We start from the raw sequence: 17017 nt of genomic DNA, 5'->3' as shown, positions 1-17017 counted from the left end.
AATGAATTAATTTAGATTTAAGACTCAAACTTTCTCCGGTACAAAAACATACCTTGTGTGAGTTCTTGTATTTAATGATGATAACGAGCAAGAATGCAATTGTACCCAAATATCCACATGACTGCCAACGTGACATTATTATACAACAGGTCAAAAAACAAAACGTACATTTTAAACATAGTACTGCCAGGATTTACTCTATTTTGCAATGAAATAATAACGAAAACCACAGCAGAACTACAACACATCTCTGTGTTTCGCGAACAATTCTGCGGCTTTGAACGAATTGTGAGAGTCAATGATTCAATGATTCATTTACAGCCACTTGCTTCGTTACTGAATGAATGACTCGATGACTCACTCATAAAAACAGTGACTTGCTGCCACCTACTGGCGGTTTTAGTTTAATATTTAAAAGTTTTACTTAGTTTTACCATCATTGCATATTTCTCTATTGAACATTTTTATTTAAAACATTATTTATTTTATAAAGTTATTCATAAAGGTAAAAAAAAAATGCACTGGAAAATAAATTTAGGGGTCAAATATTGTCCCTTAATGGTAAAGGTGTGACTGCAGTCGAAGAGAGGGGGTACGCAGAAGGATGGTAATCCCTTCAGGGGGTACTCCACGCTAAAAAGTTTGGGAACCACTGCAATAGAGGGTATGCGTCGACGTCACTTTCCCGCCGAAAACGCGCTCCCTCAGCTGGACTGAGTGGCAAGAGAACCTGCTGCTTAACTGGATTAATAGGAGAAACGGCGAAAACGCGAGTAAAACTAACGAATTACCCTAAAGGTGGGACTCGAAAGTGTTTCTTACAACTTGTCAAATAAACCTAATCCATGGATATTGACATGCAGCCAGGAGTCGTGTTTCCTGACATTTATATGTGCCTGATTTGACGCCGGGGAAATACATAAAGCAAATCTGGCTGTGAATATTTTATATAACTACAATATCGGTAGGTTTAAATCTGCTTAATCACTTATATCAATGTTATATCGTCATATTGTCCAGCCCTAAAACATAGGCTATAGTTCTAGGCTATAGTTTTTGACAGTGTTGTTTATTTAAAAACACCCAATTATGCATAATATAAGATGGAAAATATTTAATTGATGAGTCGTCAACAAAATATATAACAATACAATATATAAGGTATGATTTTACCTCAAAATCCAACAATTCCACACAAAATGATAACTGCAAATCCATGTTTCTTTGCCTGGAGTCCAGCTGTTTCTGTGACTTGCAGTGATCCATTTGCTTCTTTTTCTGTTGCTTTCTCTAGTTTTTAAATATATACCTCAGGGTTTGTGTCAAATCTATTTGTACAGTCAGCCGCAAAGCTCTTTCCCGTTTTGAATGTGTTTTGTGTGTTTTTTCGCGACATTCACGCTGAAAACCAAAGCTGCTGCTCAGTCTTTTGCCACTCAGCGTGTAACCGCAGTCCTAACGGTCGACGGTGACGTCACGTGCATACCCTCTATATAGAAAGCAGCTATTTTAAATTGTAAACGTATATTTCACAATATTACTGTTTTATTGTAATTTTGATCAAATAAATGCAGCCTTGGTGAGCATATAAGACAACTTTTGAATAGTAGTGTTTAGGCTGTATGTCCTGAGAGCAAAAGCACTGGTACCAGATGCCACTACATGGATCCGCTATTAGCTGAGCTCTTCATCCTTGTGTGAAGAGCTGAGCTCTTGTCGTATGTGATCCTGCTGAGCTGTGTAGCTTGTATTTAACTCATCTGTCCACCTTCAATTTTAGCAATGCCACCCCTGCAGGGTACTGGCTGCTGTCCCTGAGCTCAGATCGCTGATTAAAACCCAGCCAAGGCCAACACGACACACACTACAGAGCTTCAGCATAATAAACACAGCGTCAACCTTCGCACTGAACGGAGAAGAGAGAGATCAAAGTACATCACTCCTTTCCACTGCTGGCTGGATACATAAATTGCATGGGTTTAACAAAGAGAGAGAGGAACCAAGCTGTTCAAAACTAATCATTCAGATACCCTTATTACATCAGCGGATCGGTTAGAACAGTCTCATTGATGGGGCATCACCACCACCCAGTGGTCGCAGACTGACACTACACCCTATGACAGACATGGTTTGTCCAGCTATGCCACTGTTCTGCTAATTAGCTTTGCCACATTTCCTGTAGTGTCCGCGCCCGATGTCCTGTAAAACCCCAGGTTAACTCAGGAAAACGGGCTGCTGGAGCTGAACACAAGGTGACAGCATACCGCTCTAATCTATTGCTGCTTCCCCGTGGAGAGTGTCTTCCCGAAAGCCACTTTCCAACTAAACCGTCCTGTCCCTTTCCATAAAAACGGTGCTTAACACCTTCGTTTTATGAGCAAACAGGCTGAGGAAACAGGTCAGCATTTTTAAAAGTGTTTTTATTCGACCCCAGGGTGTTGTTGGTGTAACTCTCAGGAAAAGGTACATTCAGCACCAGGCCCGCATTAACAACACATAGGGCCCTAGAGCTATAGCAAACTCAAGGGCCCCCTTATATCTTGGTGGCATAACATTTTCTATCGCAGGAATAATTAATATTAAAAAATATAATCTTTAACAAACAGAGACACAATGTATTGTATCTCTAAATATAGAAATATTCTAGGCTAAACACATTAACCCTTCAAACACCCAAATATAGAAAAATATGTAAAAAAGAATTCCCACCTTTTACATGTTGTTGTAGGAGGCCTCTAATGCAGAAATAAATAGGTTTTTATAATTTTTTGATATTTTAGTAAGTTTTTAGGGAAATATTGCAACGTTGGGTCTGTTGGGTAGAAGAATTTCAGTATATTCACTTTCTGTCTGAACTAATGTAGAGAACATCTAAAGCCCGGAACACACCAAGCCGACGGTCGGCCGACTAAGTTTTCTCAGTGTGTTCCGCACCGTCGGCTGAAGTTGGTCCTCGTCTGCTTTGACATGTTGAATCAGCGTCGGAGATCGTCGGTCAATCGGGCCATCTGATCATTCTGATTGGCTGTTTAGCTACTGCCACCTGCTGGTATGGAAAGGCATTTCTTCTTAAGCAGGCGCAGAACGGACGTGCTACTTGGCCGTCGGGTGTCGAGCGTCGGTTTGGTGTGTCAGGGCAACTTTGGACCCAGACGCTGCCGACATGAGCCAACCCTGCAGTCTGCTTTCATCGCCACTAGTTCGTTGACATTGGCTTGGTGTGTTCCGGGCTTAAGGGTTCATTTGCAGGATGTACTGCTTATGTAGCCCCATAACAGTAGCCTTTATATACACTAATAATAAACTTGTGAATGATCAAAAACATTGTTTCTATTAGTATTTATTTCACATAGAACAGTTGAGAAGTACAATTCATCCATGTAATGTGCAAGGTGCACAAGCAAATTTTGCTACCCTTTTTCACCCAGGGTTGTAAAATTACAACATTGACATTTACAAGCTCAAAATCTAAAATATTTTGGGCATTTTACTTACTTAAATGTTGATTTATCCCATCCAGTAAAACATGATGATGTGCTTCAAAGCAAGTTCAAAGACTTCCATTCATGTTCGGAACACAAATGAAGGTCTTTTTGATGAAATCTGAGAGCTTTCTGTCCCTCCATAGACAGCTATGTGACTACCACTTTGATGCTTTAAAAAGTTCATTAAGAGATTGTAAAACTAATCCATAGGAATTGAGCGGTTTAGTCCAAATTTTCTGAAGAGACATGATCGCTTTATATGATGAACAGATTGAATTTTTCACATATAAACATTCATCAACTCACACATCAGTTGTGGTAAACAGAAGCTCAAGCATGTTTGCTTGACGTGTGCGAGAATCAATGAGGTTCATTCTCGTGTGTTACGCAGCACGTTTGAGCTTCCGCAAGAGGTTTATTATAATGGTGCATGGATAAATCACTTATGATAAACATGCAATAATGCAATGTTCTGTAAAAAAAAAAAAAAAAAAAGATTCATCAACTCCAAATCAATAACTTTTTCCCATAAGGCTGAACCTCTGGGTGTCAAGCAACACTGCCCTCTGCTGGTTAGAAAATTACTGTAAAAGTACATTTGTGTGTGTGTGTGTGTCTATTTTAACACAGAGGCATTATATGTCTACATAAACTAAATTTTTACATTTTCTTCAAAAGTGAATATTGCACACAGAACACAACCATGATGCAAAGATGGCTGCCAGGGCATTGCTATGGTATATGGTTGCTAAAGTGATTTAAATATACTACTAGGGCATTGCTAGGTGGTTGTCTAATTGTCCAAGTCAAAAGTGAGTGATATTCTGGTTTCCCAAAGATGTAATTCTATTTAGTTAATCAACAAGCCACATAATGAGGTTCTTGTCTTATGATGCCCCTTACAAAAAAGAAGTATACTTTAAGTTCATTTCATGAAGTATACTTAAGTAATGTTCAAGTATATTTTTAAGTATACTTTATGTAGTAAGTATACTAATATCAATGTGTACTAGTAGTAAACTTGTAAATGTACTGTTTCAATACTGCTTGGGACTAAATTGGCCAAATTGAAGTATACGTTTAAGTGTACTATAAGTGTAACATAAAGTGCACAACTAGTTCATGACCCCGTTTCTCATTTGTACTGCATCTGCACTACAAATAAAGTAAAGCATATTAATAGTTTACTATTTTAATACTAGTAGTACATTTATTAGTTTATGAAAGTACACTTTGAAGTGTACTCTCTGTACACTACTAGTTTAGTAGTTTTATACTGCAAGTATACTTCTAAGTTTTCTTTAAGTGAACAACATCATACTTATAGTTTACTCTTTATTATATATTATTTTTGCACTTTCAGTATATATTCCAATTTAGTTGTTATTTTTTTATACTGAAATATATCTGTATAATATAACTGTAAAAACATTTTATTGCATGCATCCTTTTTTATCAACACTTTAATGAGGGTAAGTTTCATAAAGAAAGGCAACATTTCAAACAAAAAGTTGAGAAAATATAATTTTTTTGTCAAAGACTACGCCTGGATCAGATTCAGAATGATGATCAAAACACAGATAGAGTAGGCTAGATAGAGTCCATTAACACTCCCAAAGCTTCACAGTCATTTCCTTATTATGGGTTCATCATTTCTTTCAGTAACATTAGGCAGTTGTGATTTAAATGCAGTTTAATGTTTGATGATAACTTTTAATTATGACTTTTGCATAAGCAATCTTCTATCGCTTGCTTCAGCTTCTTCTTCTCTTGTGTTTTGAAGAGGATTCTGTACTAGAAGATGCGTAATAGTGCCCTCTTTCGTACAACAATGAAAATATGGATAGCTAGAAAAATTCAGTCGGTGGCCATGAAAGAGTTAATTAAGTAGATCTGAAGTAAATTCCTATGTACACTACCAGTGGACTATAGCCTACAAAAAATCCAGATACTCAGAATTAGGAACATATCTGTTTCTTTATAAATCAATATTTTCAAACAATGTAAGTTTATGTACTGTATGTCAAACTATGTAAAAAGAAAATAAGAAAAAGTATATTTAGCCTACTCAATCAAAAGATTAAACAAAACTACAAGTCAAGTATACTTTTAATGCTTAATTATACTTTTAAGTATATTTTGATCAAAAGATTGAGTACAAGTAAAGGCCAAATATACTTATACTTTTCTGTCAGTATAAGTTTAAGTATACTTGATTGCAATTTTAAGTATATTTCTGAGAAGTACATAAAGTATAATTCTGAAAAGTACATACAAAGTTACGGAAGAGGATTAGGGCCAAGCAATAATAAAAAAATAAAACCATTTCGAGAATAAAGTCATTAAATTACAAGAAAAAAGTCGTTAAATTACGAGAACAAATTTGTTAAATTATGAGAAAAATATCGTTAAATTTCGAGAAAAAAGTCGAGATAAAATGTTTAAACTCATTAAATTATGAGAAAAAAGTCATTAAATTACGAGAAAAAAAGTCGATAAAATGTTGAGAATAAACTCATTAAATTATGAGAATAAAGTCATTAAATTACAAGAAAAAAAGTCGTAATTTAACGAATTTAATGACTTTTTTCTCAACATTTTTTCTCAACATTTTTCTCGAAATTTAACGAGTTTTTTCTCGTAATTTAACGAGTTTATTCTCAACATTTTATTTAGACTTTTTTCTCGAAATTTAACAACTTTAATCTCAAGATGGTTTTATTTTTTTTTATTATTGCTTGGCCCTAATCCTCTTCCATACTAAGTAGACTGAAAGTACTTTCTTGTTTTTAGTTTAAAAGAAGTACACTAATAGAACACTTCAATAAACTTCTTTTTCGTAAGGGGCAGGATGAATGCAGGATGATGCAGCTGTTTGTAAATCATTTTTAATAATGCTGGGTTAAAAAGTAAAATCATAGTTAAGCCCTAATCATCCTGTTGAAGATAACCCACCAGAAGAGGGCAGCAGAATTTCATGTTGAAGTGATAGTCAATTGAGAAAAAGAGAGGGTCAACACAGACTAAGGATTTTAACTTTTGCATCTGCGTGATATAAGGCCCCCTTCCTCTACATACACCATTTTGCTCCAGTATATTATTGAAATTTAGTACTGCTCACACCAAGCAATATGAATTTTGTCTCAGTAAAAGGGTATCCAAAAACATATTAATTTGATGTACTTTACCCCAGGCTGTTCTGGACCACCTGTGGATTCAGTATGCTGTACAATGGTTTAGATGACAGGGCATCTGCTAAATGATGAACAAAATCTCATATCTGTTGCACTTAGGAGACATACACAAACAACTCCACCTACCAAGTGAGCAAAATCCTTCCACTTTCAGTGATTTTTTTTTTTTTAATTATTATTATTCTCTCACTTTCTTCATCTTTATTATTGCTATTTGAGAGATACTTGCCAGATATGCAGAAGTAAAGGCACATATATATTTTAATAAACACAAACACACGCAAAGTTGATAAATACTATTGTCGGAGTAAGAGGAGAATAATACATTGCGTATGAATATTACTGTACATGAATATGTGAGACATTAAACACACTGTACAAAGACAACATTTTACATCTTTACATTGTCCGTAGCAGCTTACTATACATTCAGAACCGAGACACTTGCCGTCTTTCTCACATACAAACATCAGAGAGAGGAGCAACCGATCGAATACACATTAACTCTGATGGACCACAGGCCTTTCAAACACAAAGGGAGGAATTCAGAGTTTAAGTGCACCTGCTGATAGCAGCTTTTTATTTGCACACACTGCCTGTGCCCCTCTCTCTCTTTTTTTTTTTTCTTCTTTTTTTTTGAAAGCCCATTTTTGACACATAAGGGGGAAAAATCATGCTTTGGTAAATTATGGGCCTCATGTGAACCTAGAGTGTGTGTACGCTAAAATCCACACCAACATTCATATTTATAAAAAAATCTTTTACGTGGTAAAGGGTCTAAGCAGACGTATGCACATTTCCTTGTGGCAGAGAGTCGGAGAACTGCATGCACTTGGAAATCTAAGCTATTTGGACGTTGACTGGTGCTACTTTATATGTTAATGACATTAATTAGGCAGCGTTTACAAGGCAGAAATCTGAAACCATTCAGCTGCACACAATTTCAAGATCATTTGCAATGTATAGATTTAACATCTGGAAGAGACGCGTATGCATGTTTTTTGTGCGCGTGTTCGTTGTCTGAATCACACAAATGCACATTTGAGAAATGATCGTAAGATCAAATGTAGGACTGCTTCTACGCAACATTTTATAAATGAGGCCCCATAATTATGACATAGATACTAAGTCATATTTGTGTCTTAAAAAGTCAAATGTATGTGATAAAAAGTCAAAACTATGGGATAAAAAGCCAAAATTATGATATAAAAAGTCAAAATTGACATAAATATTGAAATGAACTTAAGTCATAATTATGTCACAAACTAGAGAAAATTATTTCTTGTGATAATTTTGACTCTGCTATATCTGAATGTCATAATTACGACTTTTTATGTCAGTTTCGACTTCATCTCAAATGTAGGCCAACTCATAATTTTGACTTTTCATCAAATAAATGACTTTCTATGTCATAATTATGACTTTTGATCTCATAATTATGACTTTTTTTTATAGTTTTGACTATTCATCAAAAGAATTGACCAAAAGCATGATTTTTTTTTTTTTTTTTATGTGGCGGATTTCCATGTTTTAGCTCCCGATTCACTAAAATAATTATGTAAATGAAGTAACAGTGCAAACAAAATCTGTACTGCCATGCTCAATATAGAATGTACACAAACATCTCTTGAAATGAAAATTAAATTCCTTTTGCTGTAATACTTGGACCTTAATTGCGATAGGCAAATATTGGTGGGATTCGTGAATAATGCGCACTCCAAAATGAGCCTAATTTGCATATATTTAAAGGAGTAATGTTTGCACTGAAAATAATGACAATGATTTTATCACCTGGTTAAACTGGATTGCAGGCGCTTGGGGAATACGACGCAAATACTGCAATTGAATTTGCCCCCATTCAGAACAAGCCGCTTCATCATCCAGCAGCTTCTAGGTTTCCTTAAACACAGGTTTCGTATTGTTCCAACACAACTACAGGAAAACAAAAAAAAAAAACACATTTGTTTTGATAAATGTTAAAGCCAAATGAGGTAAAACTAAAGGACTCTTTTACCTTGTCTTGTGCTTTAGTAACACTAATCTCAATGTGTTCAACAACGTCCTTACATAAGGACTTGTGCCTCAGGACTCTTACAAATTAAACTCATCCTTCATTTTAACCAACATAATTAGCATCGGGAGTGGTTGGAATACAAACACTTACGAGCCATCACTCAGAGAGCTATTTGTTTAAGCCGACATGATTTTTGGAGGTAATTTCCCAAGTTGATTGTTTTTGGAGGCAGGCCAGCTCGAGAGAACGAGGCGCTCGCGGAATGAGCGATCCAAGACCACACAAGAGAGAAAATCACTCGGATTTATCTTACAACGGCTCTGATCTGAAAAAGAGCTAAGTTAATCTGTAAATTTCCCTAACTGGCCTTTATTCCGACGTCTACAGGAACGCATACAAGATGTGGCTCACTTTGCTCTCTGTCCTGCAGAGGTGCACGCTTCGGCTTCAATGCATCTTTGCAGCGTTGCACACAATCACACACGCTTGATTCAATGAACATAAAATATCCCACTCATTCTTGTATTTCACAACACTTAGCGTACACTGACACAATGTGCATTTGGAATTAATACTGATATATTTACAAATATATAAAACCACCCGATGAGCACACAAAACGGCACTGGAATGGAGGAGGCCACCGTCCCCTAACATCTTATAAAGGTCTATGAGACCTACGAAAGAACTGGGAGTGATTACCCCACTCCCATGACCACAGTATTTACAACACACATTTCCAAATCCTCCTCTGAATTCCGCTCTAAACTAAACATAGTGTATGGGAACCTCAGATGCTGATATGTTATGACAAGTACGATTTTTTGCTGCATGTCATTACAAGCAGGTCATGTCATCTCTGTTCAGACTTGCGGACAAAATATCAACACTGGAAATGGATGGAACACCTTTGACTATATAAACACCTATGCTGAAGAAACGGCGACATGAGGAGGTGTTATTGAGGGACACAGTGACCTCTCTCATGTGTGTTTTCAAGTATTATCAGGAGCATGAACGCAAAAAAAAAAGCCTTCTGTGTATACTTTTACCCATAAGATATTCTACACACGCTATGCTAACAGCTAACAGCTAATACTTTATCGAGGGGCTTTTTGAATGACACCGTTAATGAGAGTTTTATATCAACAAGTACTTATAATAATAACAGCCATCTTTCTCGATGAGGAGAGGCCGAAATATGTAGCGGGTACGTCGGTCAGCTTTGAGCTTTTAAATGAGGGAATGGCAGATTCCTGTTGGGATCTCAAGAGTTTGTATTCATATATCAAGTTCTGGTCTGAATCCAGACTCAAACTTGGGCTCGGTCTCTGAATCCAATATCCCAACTGAAGTCCAGATTTTTAGTTTGATGGGTAATGTGTGGGATGAACATACATATGATTGCTTTGAAGCACACTGCAGCAAGATTTCTCTTCGAGGACTTGAGGTTTTTGGTTGGAGGCCAGGGATTGCTATTGATTCTTGAAACAGATTCTGGCTGCTCGTCCGCACTTTGGTCCAGTAGTCTTTATCTTTCCGTATGGCTAGTTGCGAATGTAACCTTTAGAGACTCTGTCTTCCAGCGCCTTGCTCTGCGGTTCTGGCATTATTAGGTGTACAAATTGCTTGAATTCAGAGCAATGGTTTCAGCCTCAGTTTTAGCTCTTTGAGTAGTTTCTGAATATATGTTTCATGGCCAAGCTGGGAAAGTTCTGAAGAACTTTTTCAAAAAGAGCTGTTCAGATGATCCTTAAATCAAGAAATAAGCTGATGGATTTATGGAGATTCTGTATTTTTGATGTTGTGTATCAGATCATATGTTCGATAATGGTCATGTGATCTTAAAATGTTGTTCATCAGTTGTTTAGTTCTGAGTTTGGATAATGTTTGAACACCTTATGAATCCATCCAGTATAGAAGGCCACATTCACGAAAATGGCTGGTCGGTTGTGTCGGGCACATCCTCTGCCATTTATGCTCACGCCAACAATGACTTTACTGTTACTCTCTTGGCATATTAGAGGGCCGCCATAGTCTTTCTGTGAGCATAAAAAAGGGGAAAAAAAACAATAGGACAAATATAAATATTTAGAAATAATACATCCAAAAGTATAACAAAGGTAAGATGGAAGCGATTAAGATAAATTGTCTATGACATATTCTACCATTCAAACGTTTGGGGATTTTTGAAATGTTTTTGAAAGAAGTCTCTTTATGCTCACCAAGGCTGCATTTATTTGAGTAAAAATACAGTAAAAATAGTAATATTGTGAAATATTAATACAATTTTAAAATGTAGGCTAATTTATTCCTGTGATTTTCAGCATCACTGCTCCAGTCTTCAGTGTCACATGATCCTTCAGAAATCATTCTAATATGCTGATTTAGTGCTCAAGAAACATTTCTTATTATTATCAATGTTGTACTGTACAAAACAGTTGTACTACTTAATATTTTTGTGGAAACCATGAAACTTTCAGGATTTTTTGAGGAATAGACATTTCAACAGTACATGTATTTGAATTTTTTTGTAACAATGTACAGTTGTGCTCAAAATTATTCATACCCTTTGTAAATATGACTAAAGAAGGCTGTGAAAATAAATCTGCATTGTTAATCCTTTTGATCTTTTATTTTAAAAATTTACAAAAATCCAACCGTTCATTGGAAAATCAGAATTTAAAATGGGGGGGGGGGGGAAATCTCATTATGAAATAAATGTTTTTCTCTAAAACACATTGCTCACAATTAATCATACCCTTTTATTCAATACTTTTTGCAGCCTCCTTTTGCCAAGATAACAACTCTGAGTCTTCTTCTATAATGCCTGATGAGTTTGGAGAACACATGACAAGAGATCAGAGACCATTCCTTCATGCAGAATCTCTCCAGATCCTTCAGATTCCCAGCTCCATGTTGGTGCTTCTTCTCTTCAGTTCACTCCACTCATTTTCTTTAGGGTTCAGGTCAGGGAACTGGGATGGTAATGGCAAAAGCTTGGTTTTGTGCTCAGTGACACATTTTTGTGTTGATTTTAATGTTTGTTTTTGTAGGAAGATCCAACCACAGCCCATTATAAGAGTTCTAGCAGGGACAGTCAGGTTACAGAAAAACATTTATTTCATAATGAGATTTCCCCCCCATTTAAAATTCTTATTCTCCAATGAAAGGTTGGATTTTTGTAAATTTTTTAAATAAAAGATCAAAAGGATTAACAATGCAGATTTATTTTCACAGCCTTCTTTGGTCATATTTACAAAGGGTATGAATAATTTTGAGCACAATTGTATATGTTTTACTGTCACTTTTGATCAATTTAATGCATCCTTGCTAAATATAGGCAATCGTTTATTTAAAATAAATAAACTTTTGAGCTGTCTATTCTACAGAGTAAATCTGATGAATAAACTCACCTCACATACTCCTTCATCCCTTCTGCCACCAGCACACAGTTTAGAACTAGTTATTTGAAGAGTCCCTTTGTGAAGCTGCTGGCATCGTTCATTGCCCACTATGGGCAGATGAACCCTTTTCAATGTTCCCTCATGTCCAGTGCCTGAGAAAGCCAGAGAAGCCTTTGTTAGATAAGCTACAGTATGCAAGTTTTCACATTTGGCATGTTTGTTTGAATATGAATATGTGCCTTCCATCATCCTGCTTACACACTGTTATTGTACATGTAGTTCCAAACCGCAAAACACTTCCAAAATGCTTTCATCATCAACATGAATACTTTCAGAAGCTGTTTATTAATGGTGCTTGGCAACAAAACTAGAACTCTAAAGAGGATGTATTGTTTTTGCTCTCATGAACCAAATGAACCAAACTTTATGATAAACTAAAGCCGAGTTTGCACCAAAACATTTATAGAGGCTGGTGCTCTGTACCAAGTGTCTGTCCATGATACGGGCACTGAAAGGTTGTTAAGTCGGAAGCATGACAGCAATGTTGTGTACCTGCAAAGCTGTCAGGTGGTGTGGAGTCTCTGAAGACTAGCTCTTAAGTTGAACCTACCTTTGGTCTCACCCCAGCCATACATAGAGCATATGGTGTCCTCCTGAATGTGGCAGTCAGCCACGGGCAGCTGAATAAATCTGACACGCTCTTTTATAAGTGCTGGTCTGTGTGAAAGAGGAACAGAGAGGTCATTTCATCAACAACAAATTAATAAGATCAGACGTGGAATACATTAGTGATACACATATTGATTAATCGACAGGTCTTACTGAGTCAGTCGGAGAAGAGCGAGACTAGAGCCTTCCGGGCCACAGATGACGTGCGAGATTCTCCTCTCCTGTCTGTGGAAGTAATTCTCACCCGATTCGTTCAAATGGGATATACCAAGCCAAACTCTGTACTCCGATAGATCAGGCACGCTGGGGGAAAAGGCATATGATAATATTATGGTTTCAAGTTTCAGGCAAAAGATATTCCTGAATTCAGAACCAATGAGTATGAAGCTGAAGAAAGTGCCTCCATCCACATCCATAATAAACGTACTCCCCCCGGAGCCGTGTGGAATACGTTTATGATGAATGGATGCACTTTCTTAGGCTTCATACTCGTTGGTCCTGTTCACTGCCATTATAAAGCTTGGATACGTCAGGATATTTATTAATATAACTCTGATTGTGTTCATCAGAAAGTCATATACACATAGGATGGCTTGAGGGTGAGTAAATTTTGGGGTAATTTTCATTTTAATGTGAGCTAATCCTTTAAGGTCATATCCTACTTTTTTGTGCCAATTGTTTAGTTTTAAGTTTTTTGTGACCATTTTCTACTTTTTCTCTGATGGTTAAAATTTAATGGGCAGTTTTTGCTTGTGTGTCTTTAAAACTTCCATGCCAACACCCTCTTTGAATGTGCAATGAATTACAGCACTCTGTATCAACTTTACTCACAAACTGCATTTTTGCTAGTCCGATATAAGTTTTATCTGCACCAACAACCTCTTTGCAGTTAAAAAGTTCAGAATAAGCCAGCTTAGGTTCAATATATATATATGTGTATATATATAATTATTATTTTTTTTTTTTTTACTTGGGAGGATGTTACAGTTTGTTTTCATAGTAAAATTAACTATTTTTATCTATAATTTTACCATTATATGACCTCTATAATGAAAATTCTTTTGTGGATATGTAGATATATGGATGTCTCATGCCATGAGATGCATGTTCTAAAAACATTGGCAGCTATGATTTGTTGGGTTACATGCATAAAACAAATCCTGGAAGCTCGCTGATCATTGACCCTGTGACCCTGAGAATCCAGAGGTCACGGGCAGGGCATGACGGTGACTGTGCAGCAAGGCTGGAGATAATTACCATGACGAGAAGCACTGTCTGTCTGTCAGCACCCACTCCTCCCTGACCAGAGAACCTCCGCACCAGTGAGTGCTCCTGAAGAGACAGAGAGGCACGAGACAGTGACGCATCTCCAACATGATTCTCTCACATTATAAAACATGACAGCGCAGGGCTTTACTTCTAAGGAGCTGTACGAACACTGACTTCATAGACAACTGCACTTTATTTGGAGGGAATTTTACTGTCAATCTGGCGATGGGATTTAAAAAAAAAAAAAAAAATAGAAAATGAGTATATTTACTGGATTATATAAGGAAAGTGAATACAAAGATTTTGTAATTGCAAAAACATTGTAAAATGACTGCGACTTCCTCTAAATATATTGGAACAAATTAATAGTATCACACATTAATAAGTAAACATAATGCTAACAGATTAATTCTATGCTCTTTCTTTCTTTCTTTCTTTCTTTCTTTCTTTCTTTCTTTCTTTCTTTCTTTCTTTCTTTCTTTCTTTCTTTCTTTAATGCCATATCAGCAGCAAATGCCATTTTCATGGCAAACTCATAATAGAAAAAAATCAAATTTTTAAAAAAGAAAATTATATACTATAAATATACTATATAGTATAATATATGCTATATTTTATATACTATACTATATAAATATATTTTTCTTAAAAAATAAAAAAATATATAAAAACATAGCAATATATACATTTTATATTCAATAGAAAATCAAGATAAATACATAATAAAAATAAAAAAAACAATAAAGTCTTTTAAAAATGTCTCTTAATAATATTTCTGAATACAGCTGTTGCATAAAATCATTTTAAGCAGGACATTCCAAAAAAATAATGCTTTATATTTAACGGTCTTACAAAATTCACATGCTAATTCTTCACCTTTCAATAAATACACATGGGTTAGTCTTGAGTAACCAATTCTTAGTGAACCACAGTGTTTGTAAATTATATGTAAAATGGTCAGTGTTACCTATGTTTTGCAAATTGCTTACCCTCTTTGTATGCTGACCATCCAAATGCCTTCTTTAATCGGTACAGGCCCGCCACCGACAATTCTCACCTGCTTGTGAACAAAGCATGATGCCTTTGTAACCTCATCTGTGCAGAGAAAAGAAAACACAAAATAAGGGGGACACATGAGTTTGTCAGAATACAGAAAAACACACAAATTCATAAAAGTGTTTATGAATTACTCTTTCTAATGTCATCTGAAACGAAAGAGTATCAGCTGGAAAATTGCATGGTCTAACAACATTTGAAAGATGTGATTACCTTTTTGTGGTAGACTGTTATGTGAGGGTTCACCTAAAAAGGAAGGAAAAAGAACAGGACGCTTATTTTTGTTCTAAGCAATGAATAGGCATGAGAAATTAAAAGAAGAATTGGTCACCGGTGTGATGGCTGTTTAGAGTATAATTCGAGTGAAAGTGTGTGTGAGGTCTTTAGCACAGGACTAGTCTTGGTCCAGCATGTGGGACCAGTTAGACCTGCACAGCACTGAAGCTTAACTTATACATGTGAGTGTGTGTATGTGTGTGACAGAGACAGAAGGAGTGCTGACAGTCCGAGCCACCTGGACTTTACACTCTTTAATTAAACTGAAGCCTCTGTGGAAAGTGTGTGCGCATGTGTGGGTGAGTGATTGATGTGTCGTATGTAGATTCATAACACATGGCCTACATGCTCAACACAAGTCTGCGGTGTCAGTGATGAGAGCGTAAGTCAACAGGAAAGCACATGTGATACAGCAATGTGGGTATATAATGGTGAAAAATATGGTTATTGACTGTATTGTATAAAGAACTCAATAGTCATACTTTAAAAGGACAATTCACCCAAAAATGAAAAATATCCCATGATTTACTCACCCTCAAGCCATCCTAGGTGTATATGTATATATCTTCTTTCAGACGAACACAATTGGAGATATATTTAATAATATCCTTGCTATTCCAAGCTTTATAATGGTATGGCTTAAAGGGGGTAAATAACACCCTTTTGAAGCAAAGAGATGCGTTTTTGTAAGAAAAATATCCATATTTAAAACTTTATAAATTCAAATAACTAGCTTCCAGCAGACGATCATACACATACTGCACAAGTCGACTTGCGCCAAAATGAGTAACCCCTGACGCGATGTATGACATAGTTTGTAGGAGTAGTGTAAGCTTAGACACCTCTCGTGGTTCAGACAAACAGGACTCAAGCTCATCTTCTCTTATATCGAAATCCTCTGATATTTCTCTTTAAAAAATATCGTTTTAGACTTCTAATTCGTGACCGGTGTTTTGTTTTGCTTTATCCTCTGCACTTCCATGTTCGTCATTACGTCATGCATTGGGTCAGAGGTTACTCTTCCATCGCAAATCGATGCATATGGCCGTCTGCTGGAATGTAGCTATTATAGTTAATAAAGTTTTAAATATGTATATTTTTCTTACAAAACCCATCGCTTCGCTTGAGAAGCCCTTGATGGATGGATGCATTTTTTGAGCTTTAAAATGTGGCCTCCCCTACACAACCATGATAAAGCTTGGAGGAGCAAGGATATTTTTAAATATATCTCAATTGTGTTCATCTGAAAGAAGATAGTCGTAGGGTGCGTTCACACTTGTCATGTTTGGTTCGATTAAAACGAACCCTGGTGCGATTGCTCGGTCAGTGCGGTTCATTTGAACATATGTGAATGCTGCCATCCGAACCCTGGTGCGCACCAAACAAGCGGACCGAGACCGCTGAAAAGATGGGTCTCGGTCCGCTTCCAAACGAACTCTGGTGTGGTTCGAATGATATATGAACGCAACACGGACCAAAGACATGTAACCGAACCAAAAACAGGAAGACGAGACCCTAAAAAGGACAGAATCCTCACGCATGTCGGTTTTTCTCATCATAGTCGCGAGTTTGCCCATCACAGGCATCAGACGCGCGTCTCCACGCAGCAGATCGTTTGTGTGTGACGGATGGATTCCCGACGGTGTT

At 36.6% G+C, this 17017-nt stretch overlaps 1 protein-coding gene across 1 annotated transcript in view; it reads right to left on the bottom strand.

The window, feature by feature from the left end:
* Positions 1-6922: 6922 nt before the first annotated feature.
* The window catches only part of LOC125254287 (hepatocyte growth factor), a 35902-nt gene continuing 25807 nt past the window's right edge, over positions 6923-17017 (bottom strand). Inside the window, exons 12-19 of the mRNA XM_048168846.1 lie at positions 15308-15340; positions 15028-15133; positions 14027-14101; positions 12923-13072; positions 12711-12817; positions 12110-12252; positions 10592-10735; positions 6923-8611 (exon numbers count right to left, since the gene is read on the bottom strand). Coding sequence (XP_048024803.1) covers positions 8570-8611; positions 10592-10735; positions 12110-12252; positions 12711-12817; positions 12923-13072; positions 14027-14101; positions 15028-15133; positions 15308-15340 — 800 coding nt within the window. The 3' untranslated portion in view covers positions 6923-8569. The remainder of the gene's footprint in view (positions 8612-10591; positions 10736-12109; positions 12253-12710; positions 12818-12922; positions 13073-14026; positions 14102-15027; positions 15134-15307; positions 15341-17017) is intronic.

The sequence above is a fragment of the Megalobrama amblycephala genome, linkage group LG19 (assembly GCF_018812025.1).
Source record: "Megalobrama amblycephala isolate DHTTF-2021 linkage group LG19, ASM1881202v1, whole genome shotgun sequence".
NCBI classification, from domain to species: domain Eukaryota; kingdom Metazoa; phylum Chordata; class Actinopteri; order Cypriniformes; family Xenocyprididae; genus Megalobrama; species Megalobrama amblycephala.
This window is presented reverse-complemented; position numbering and strand designations above follow the sequence as displayed.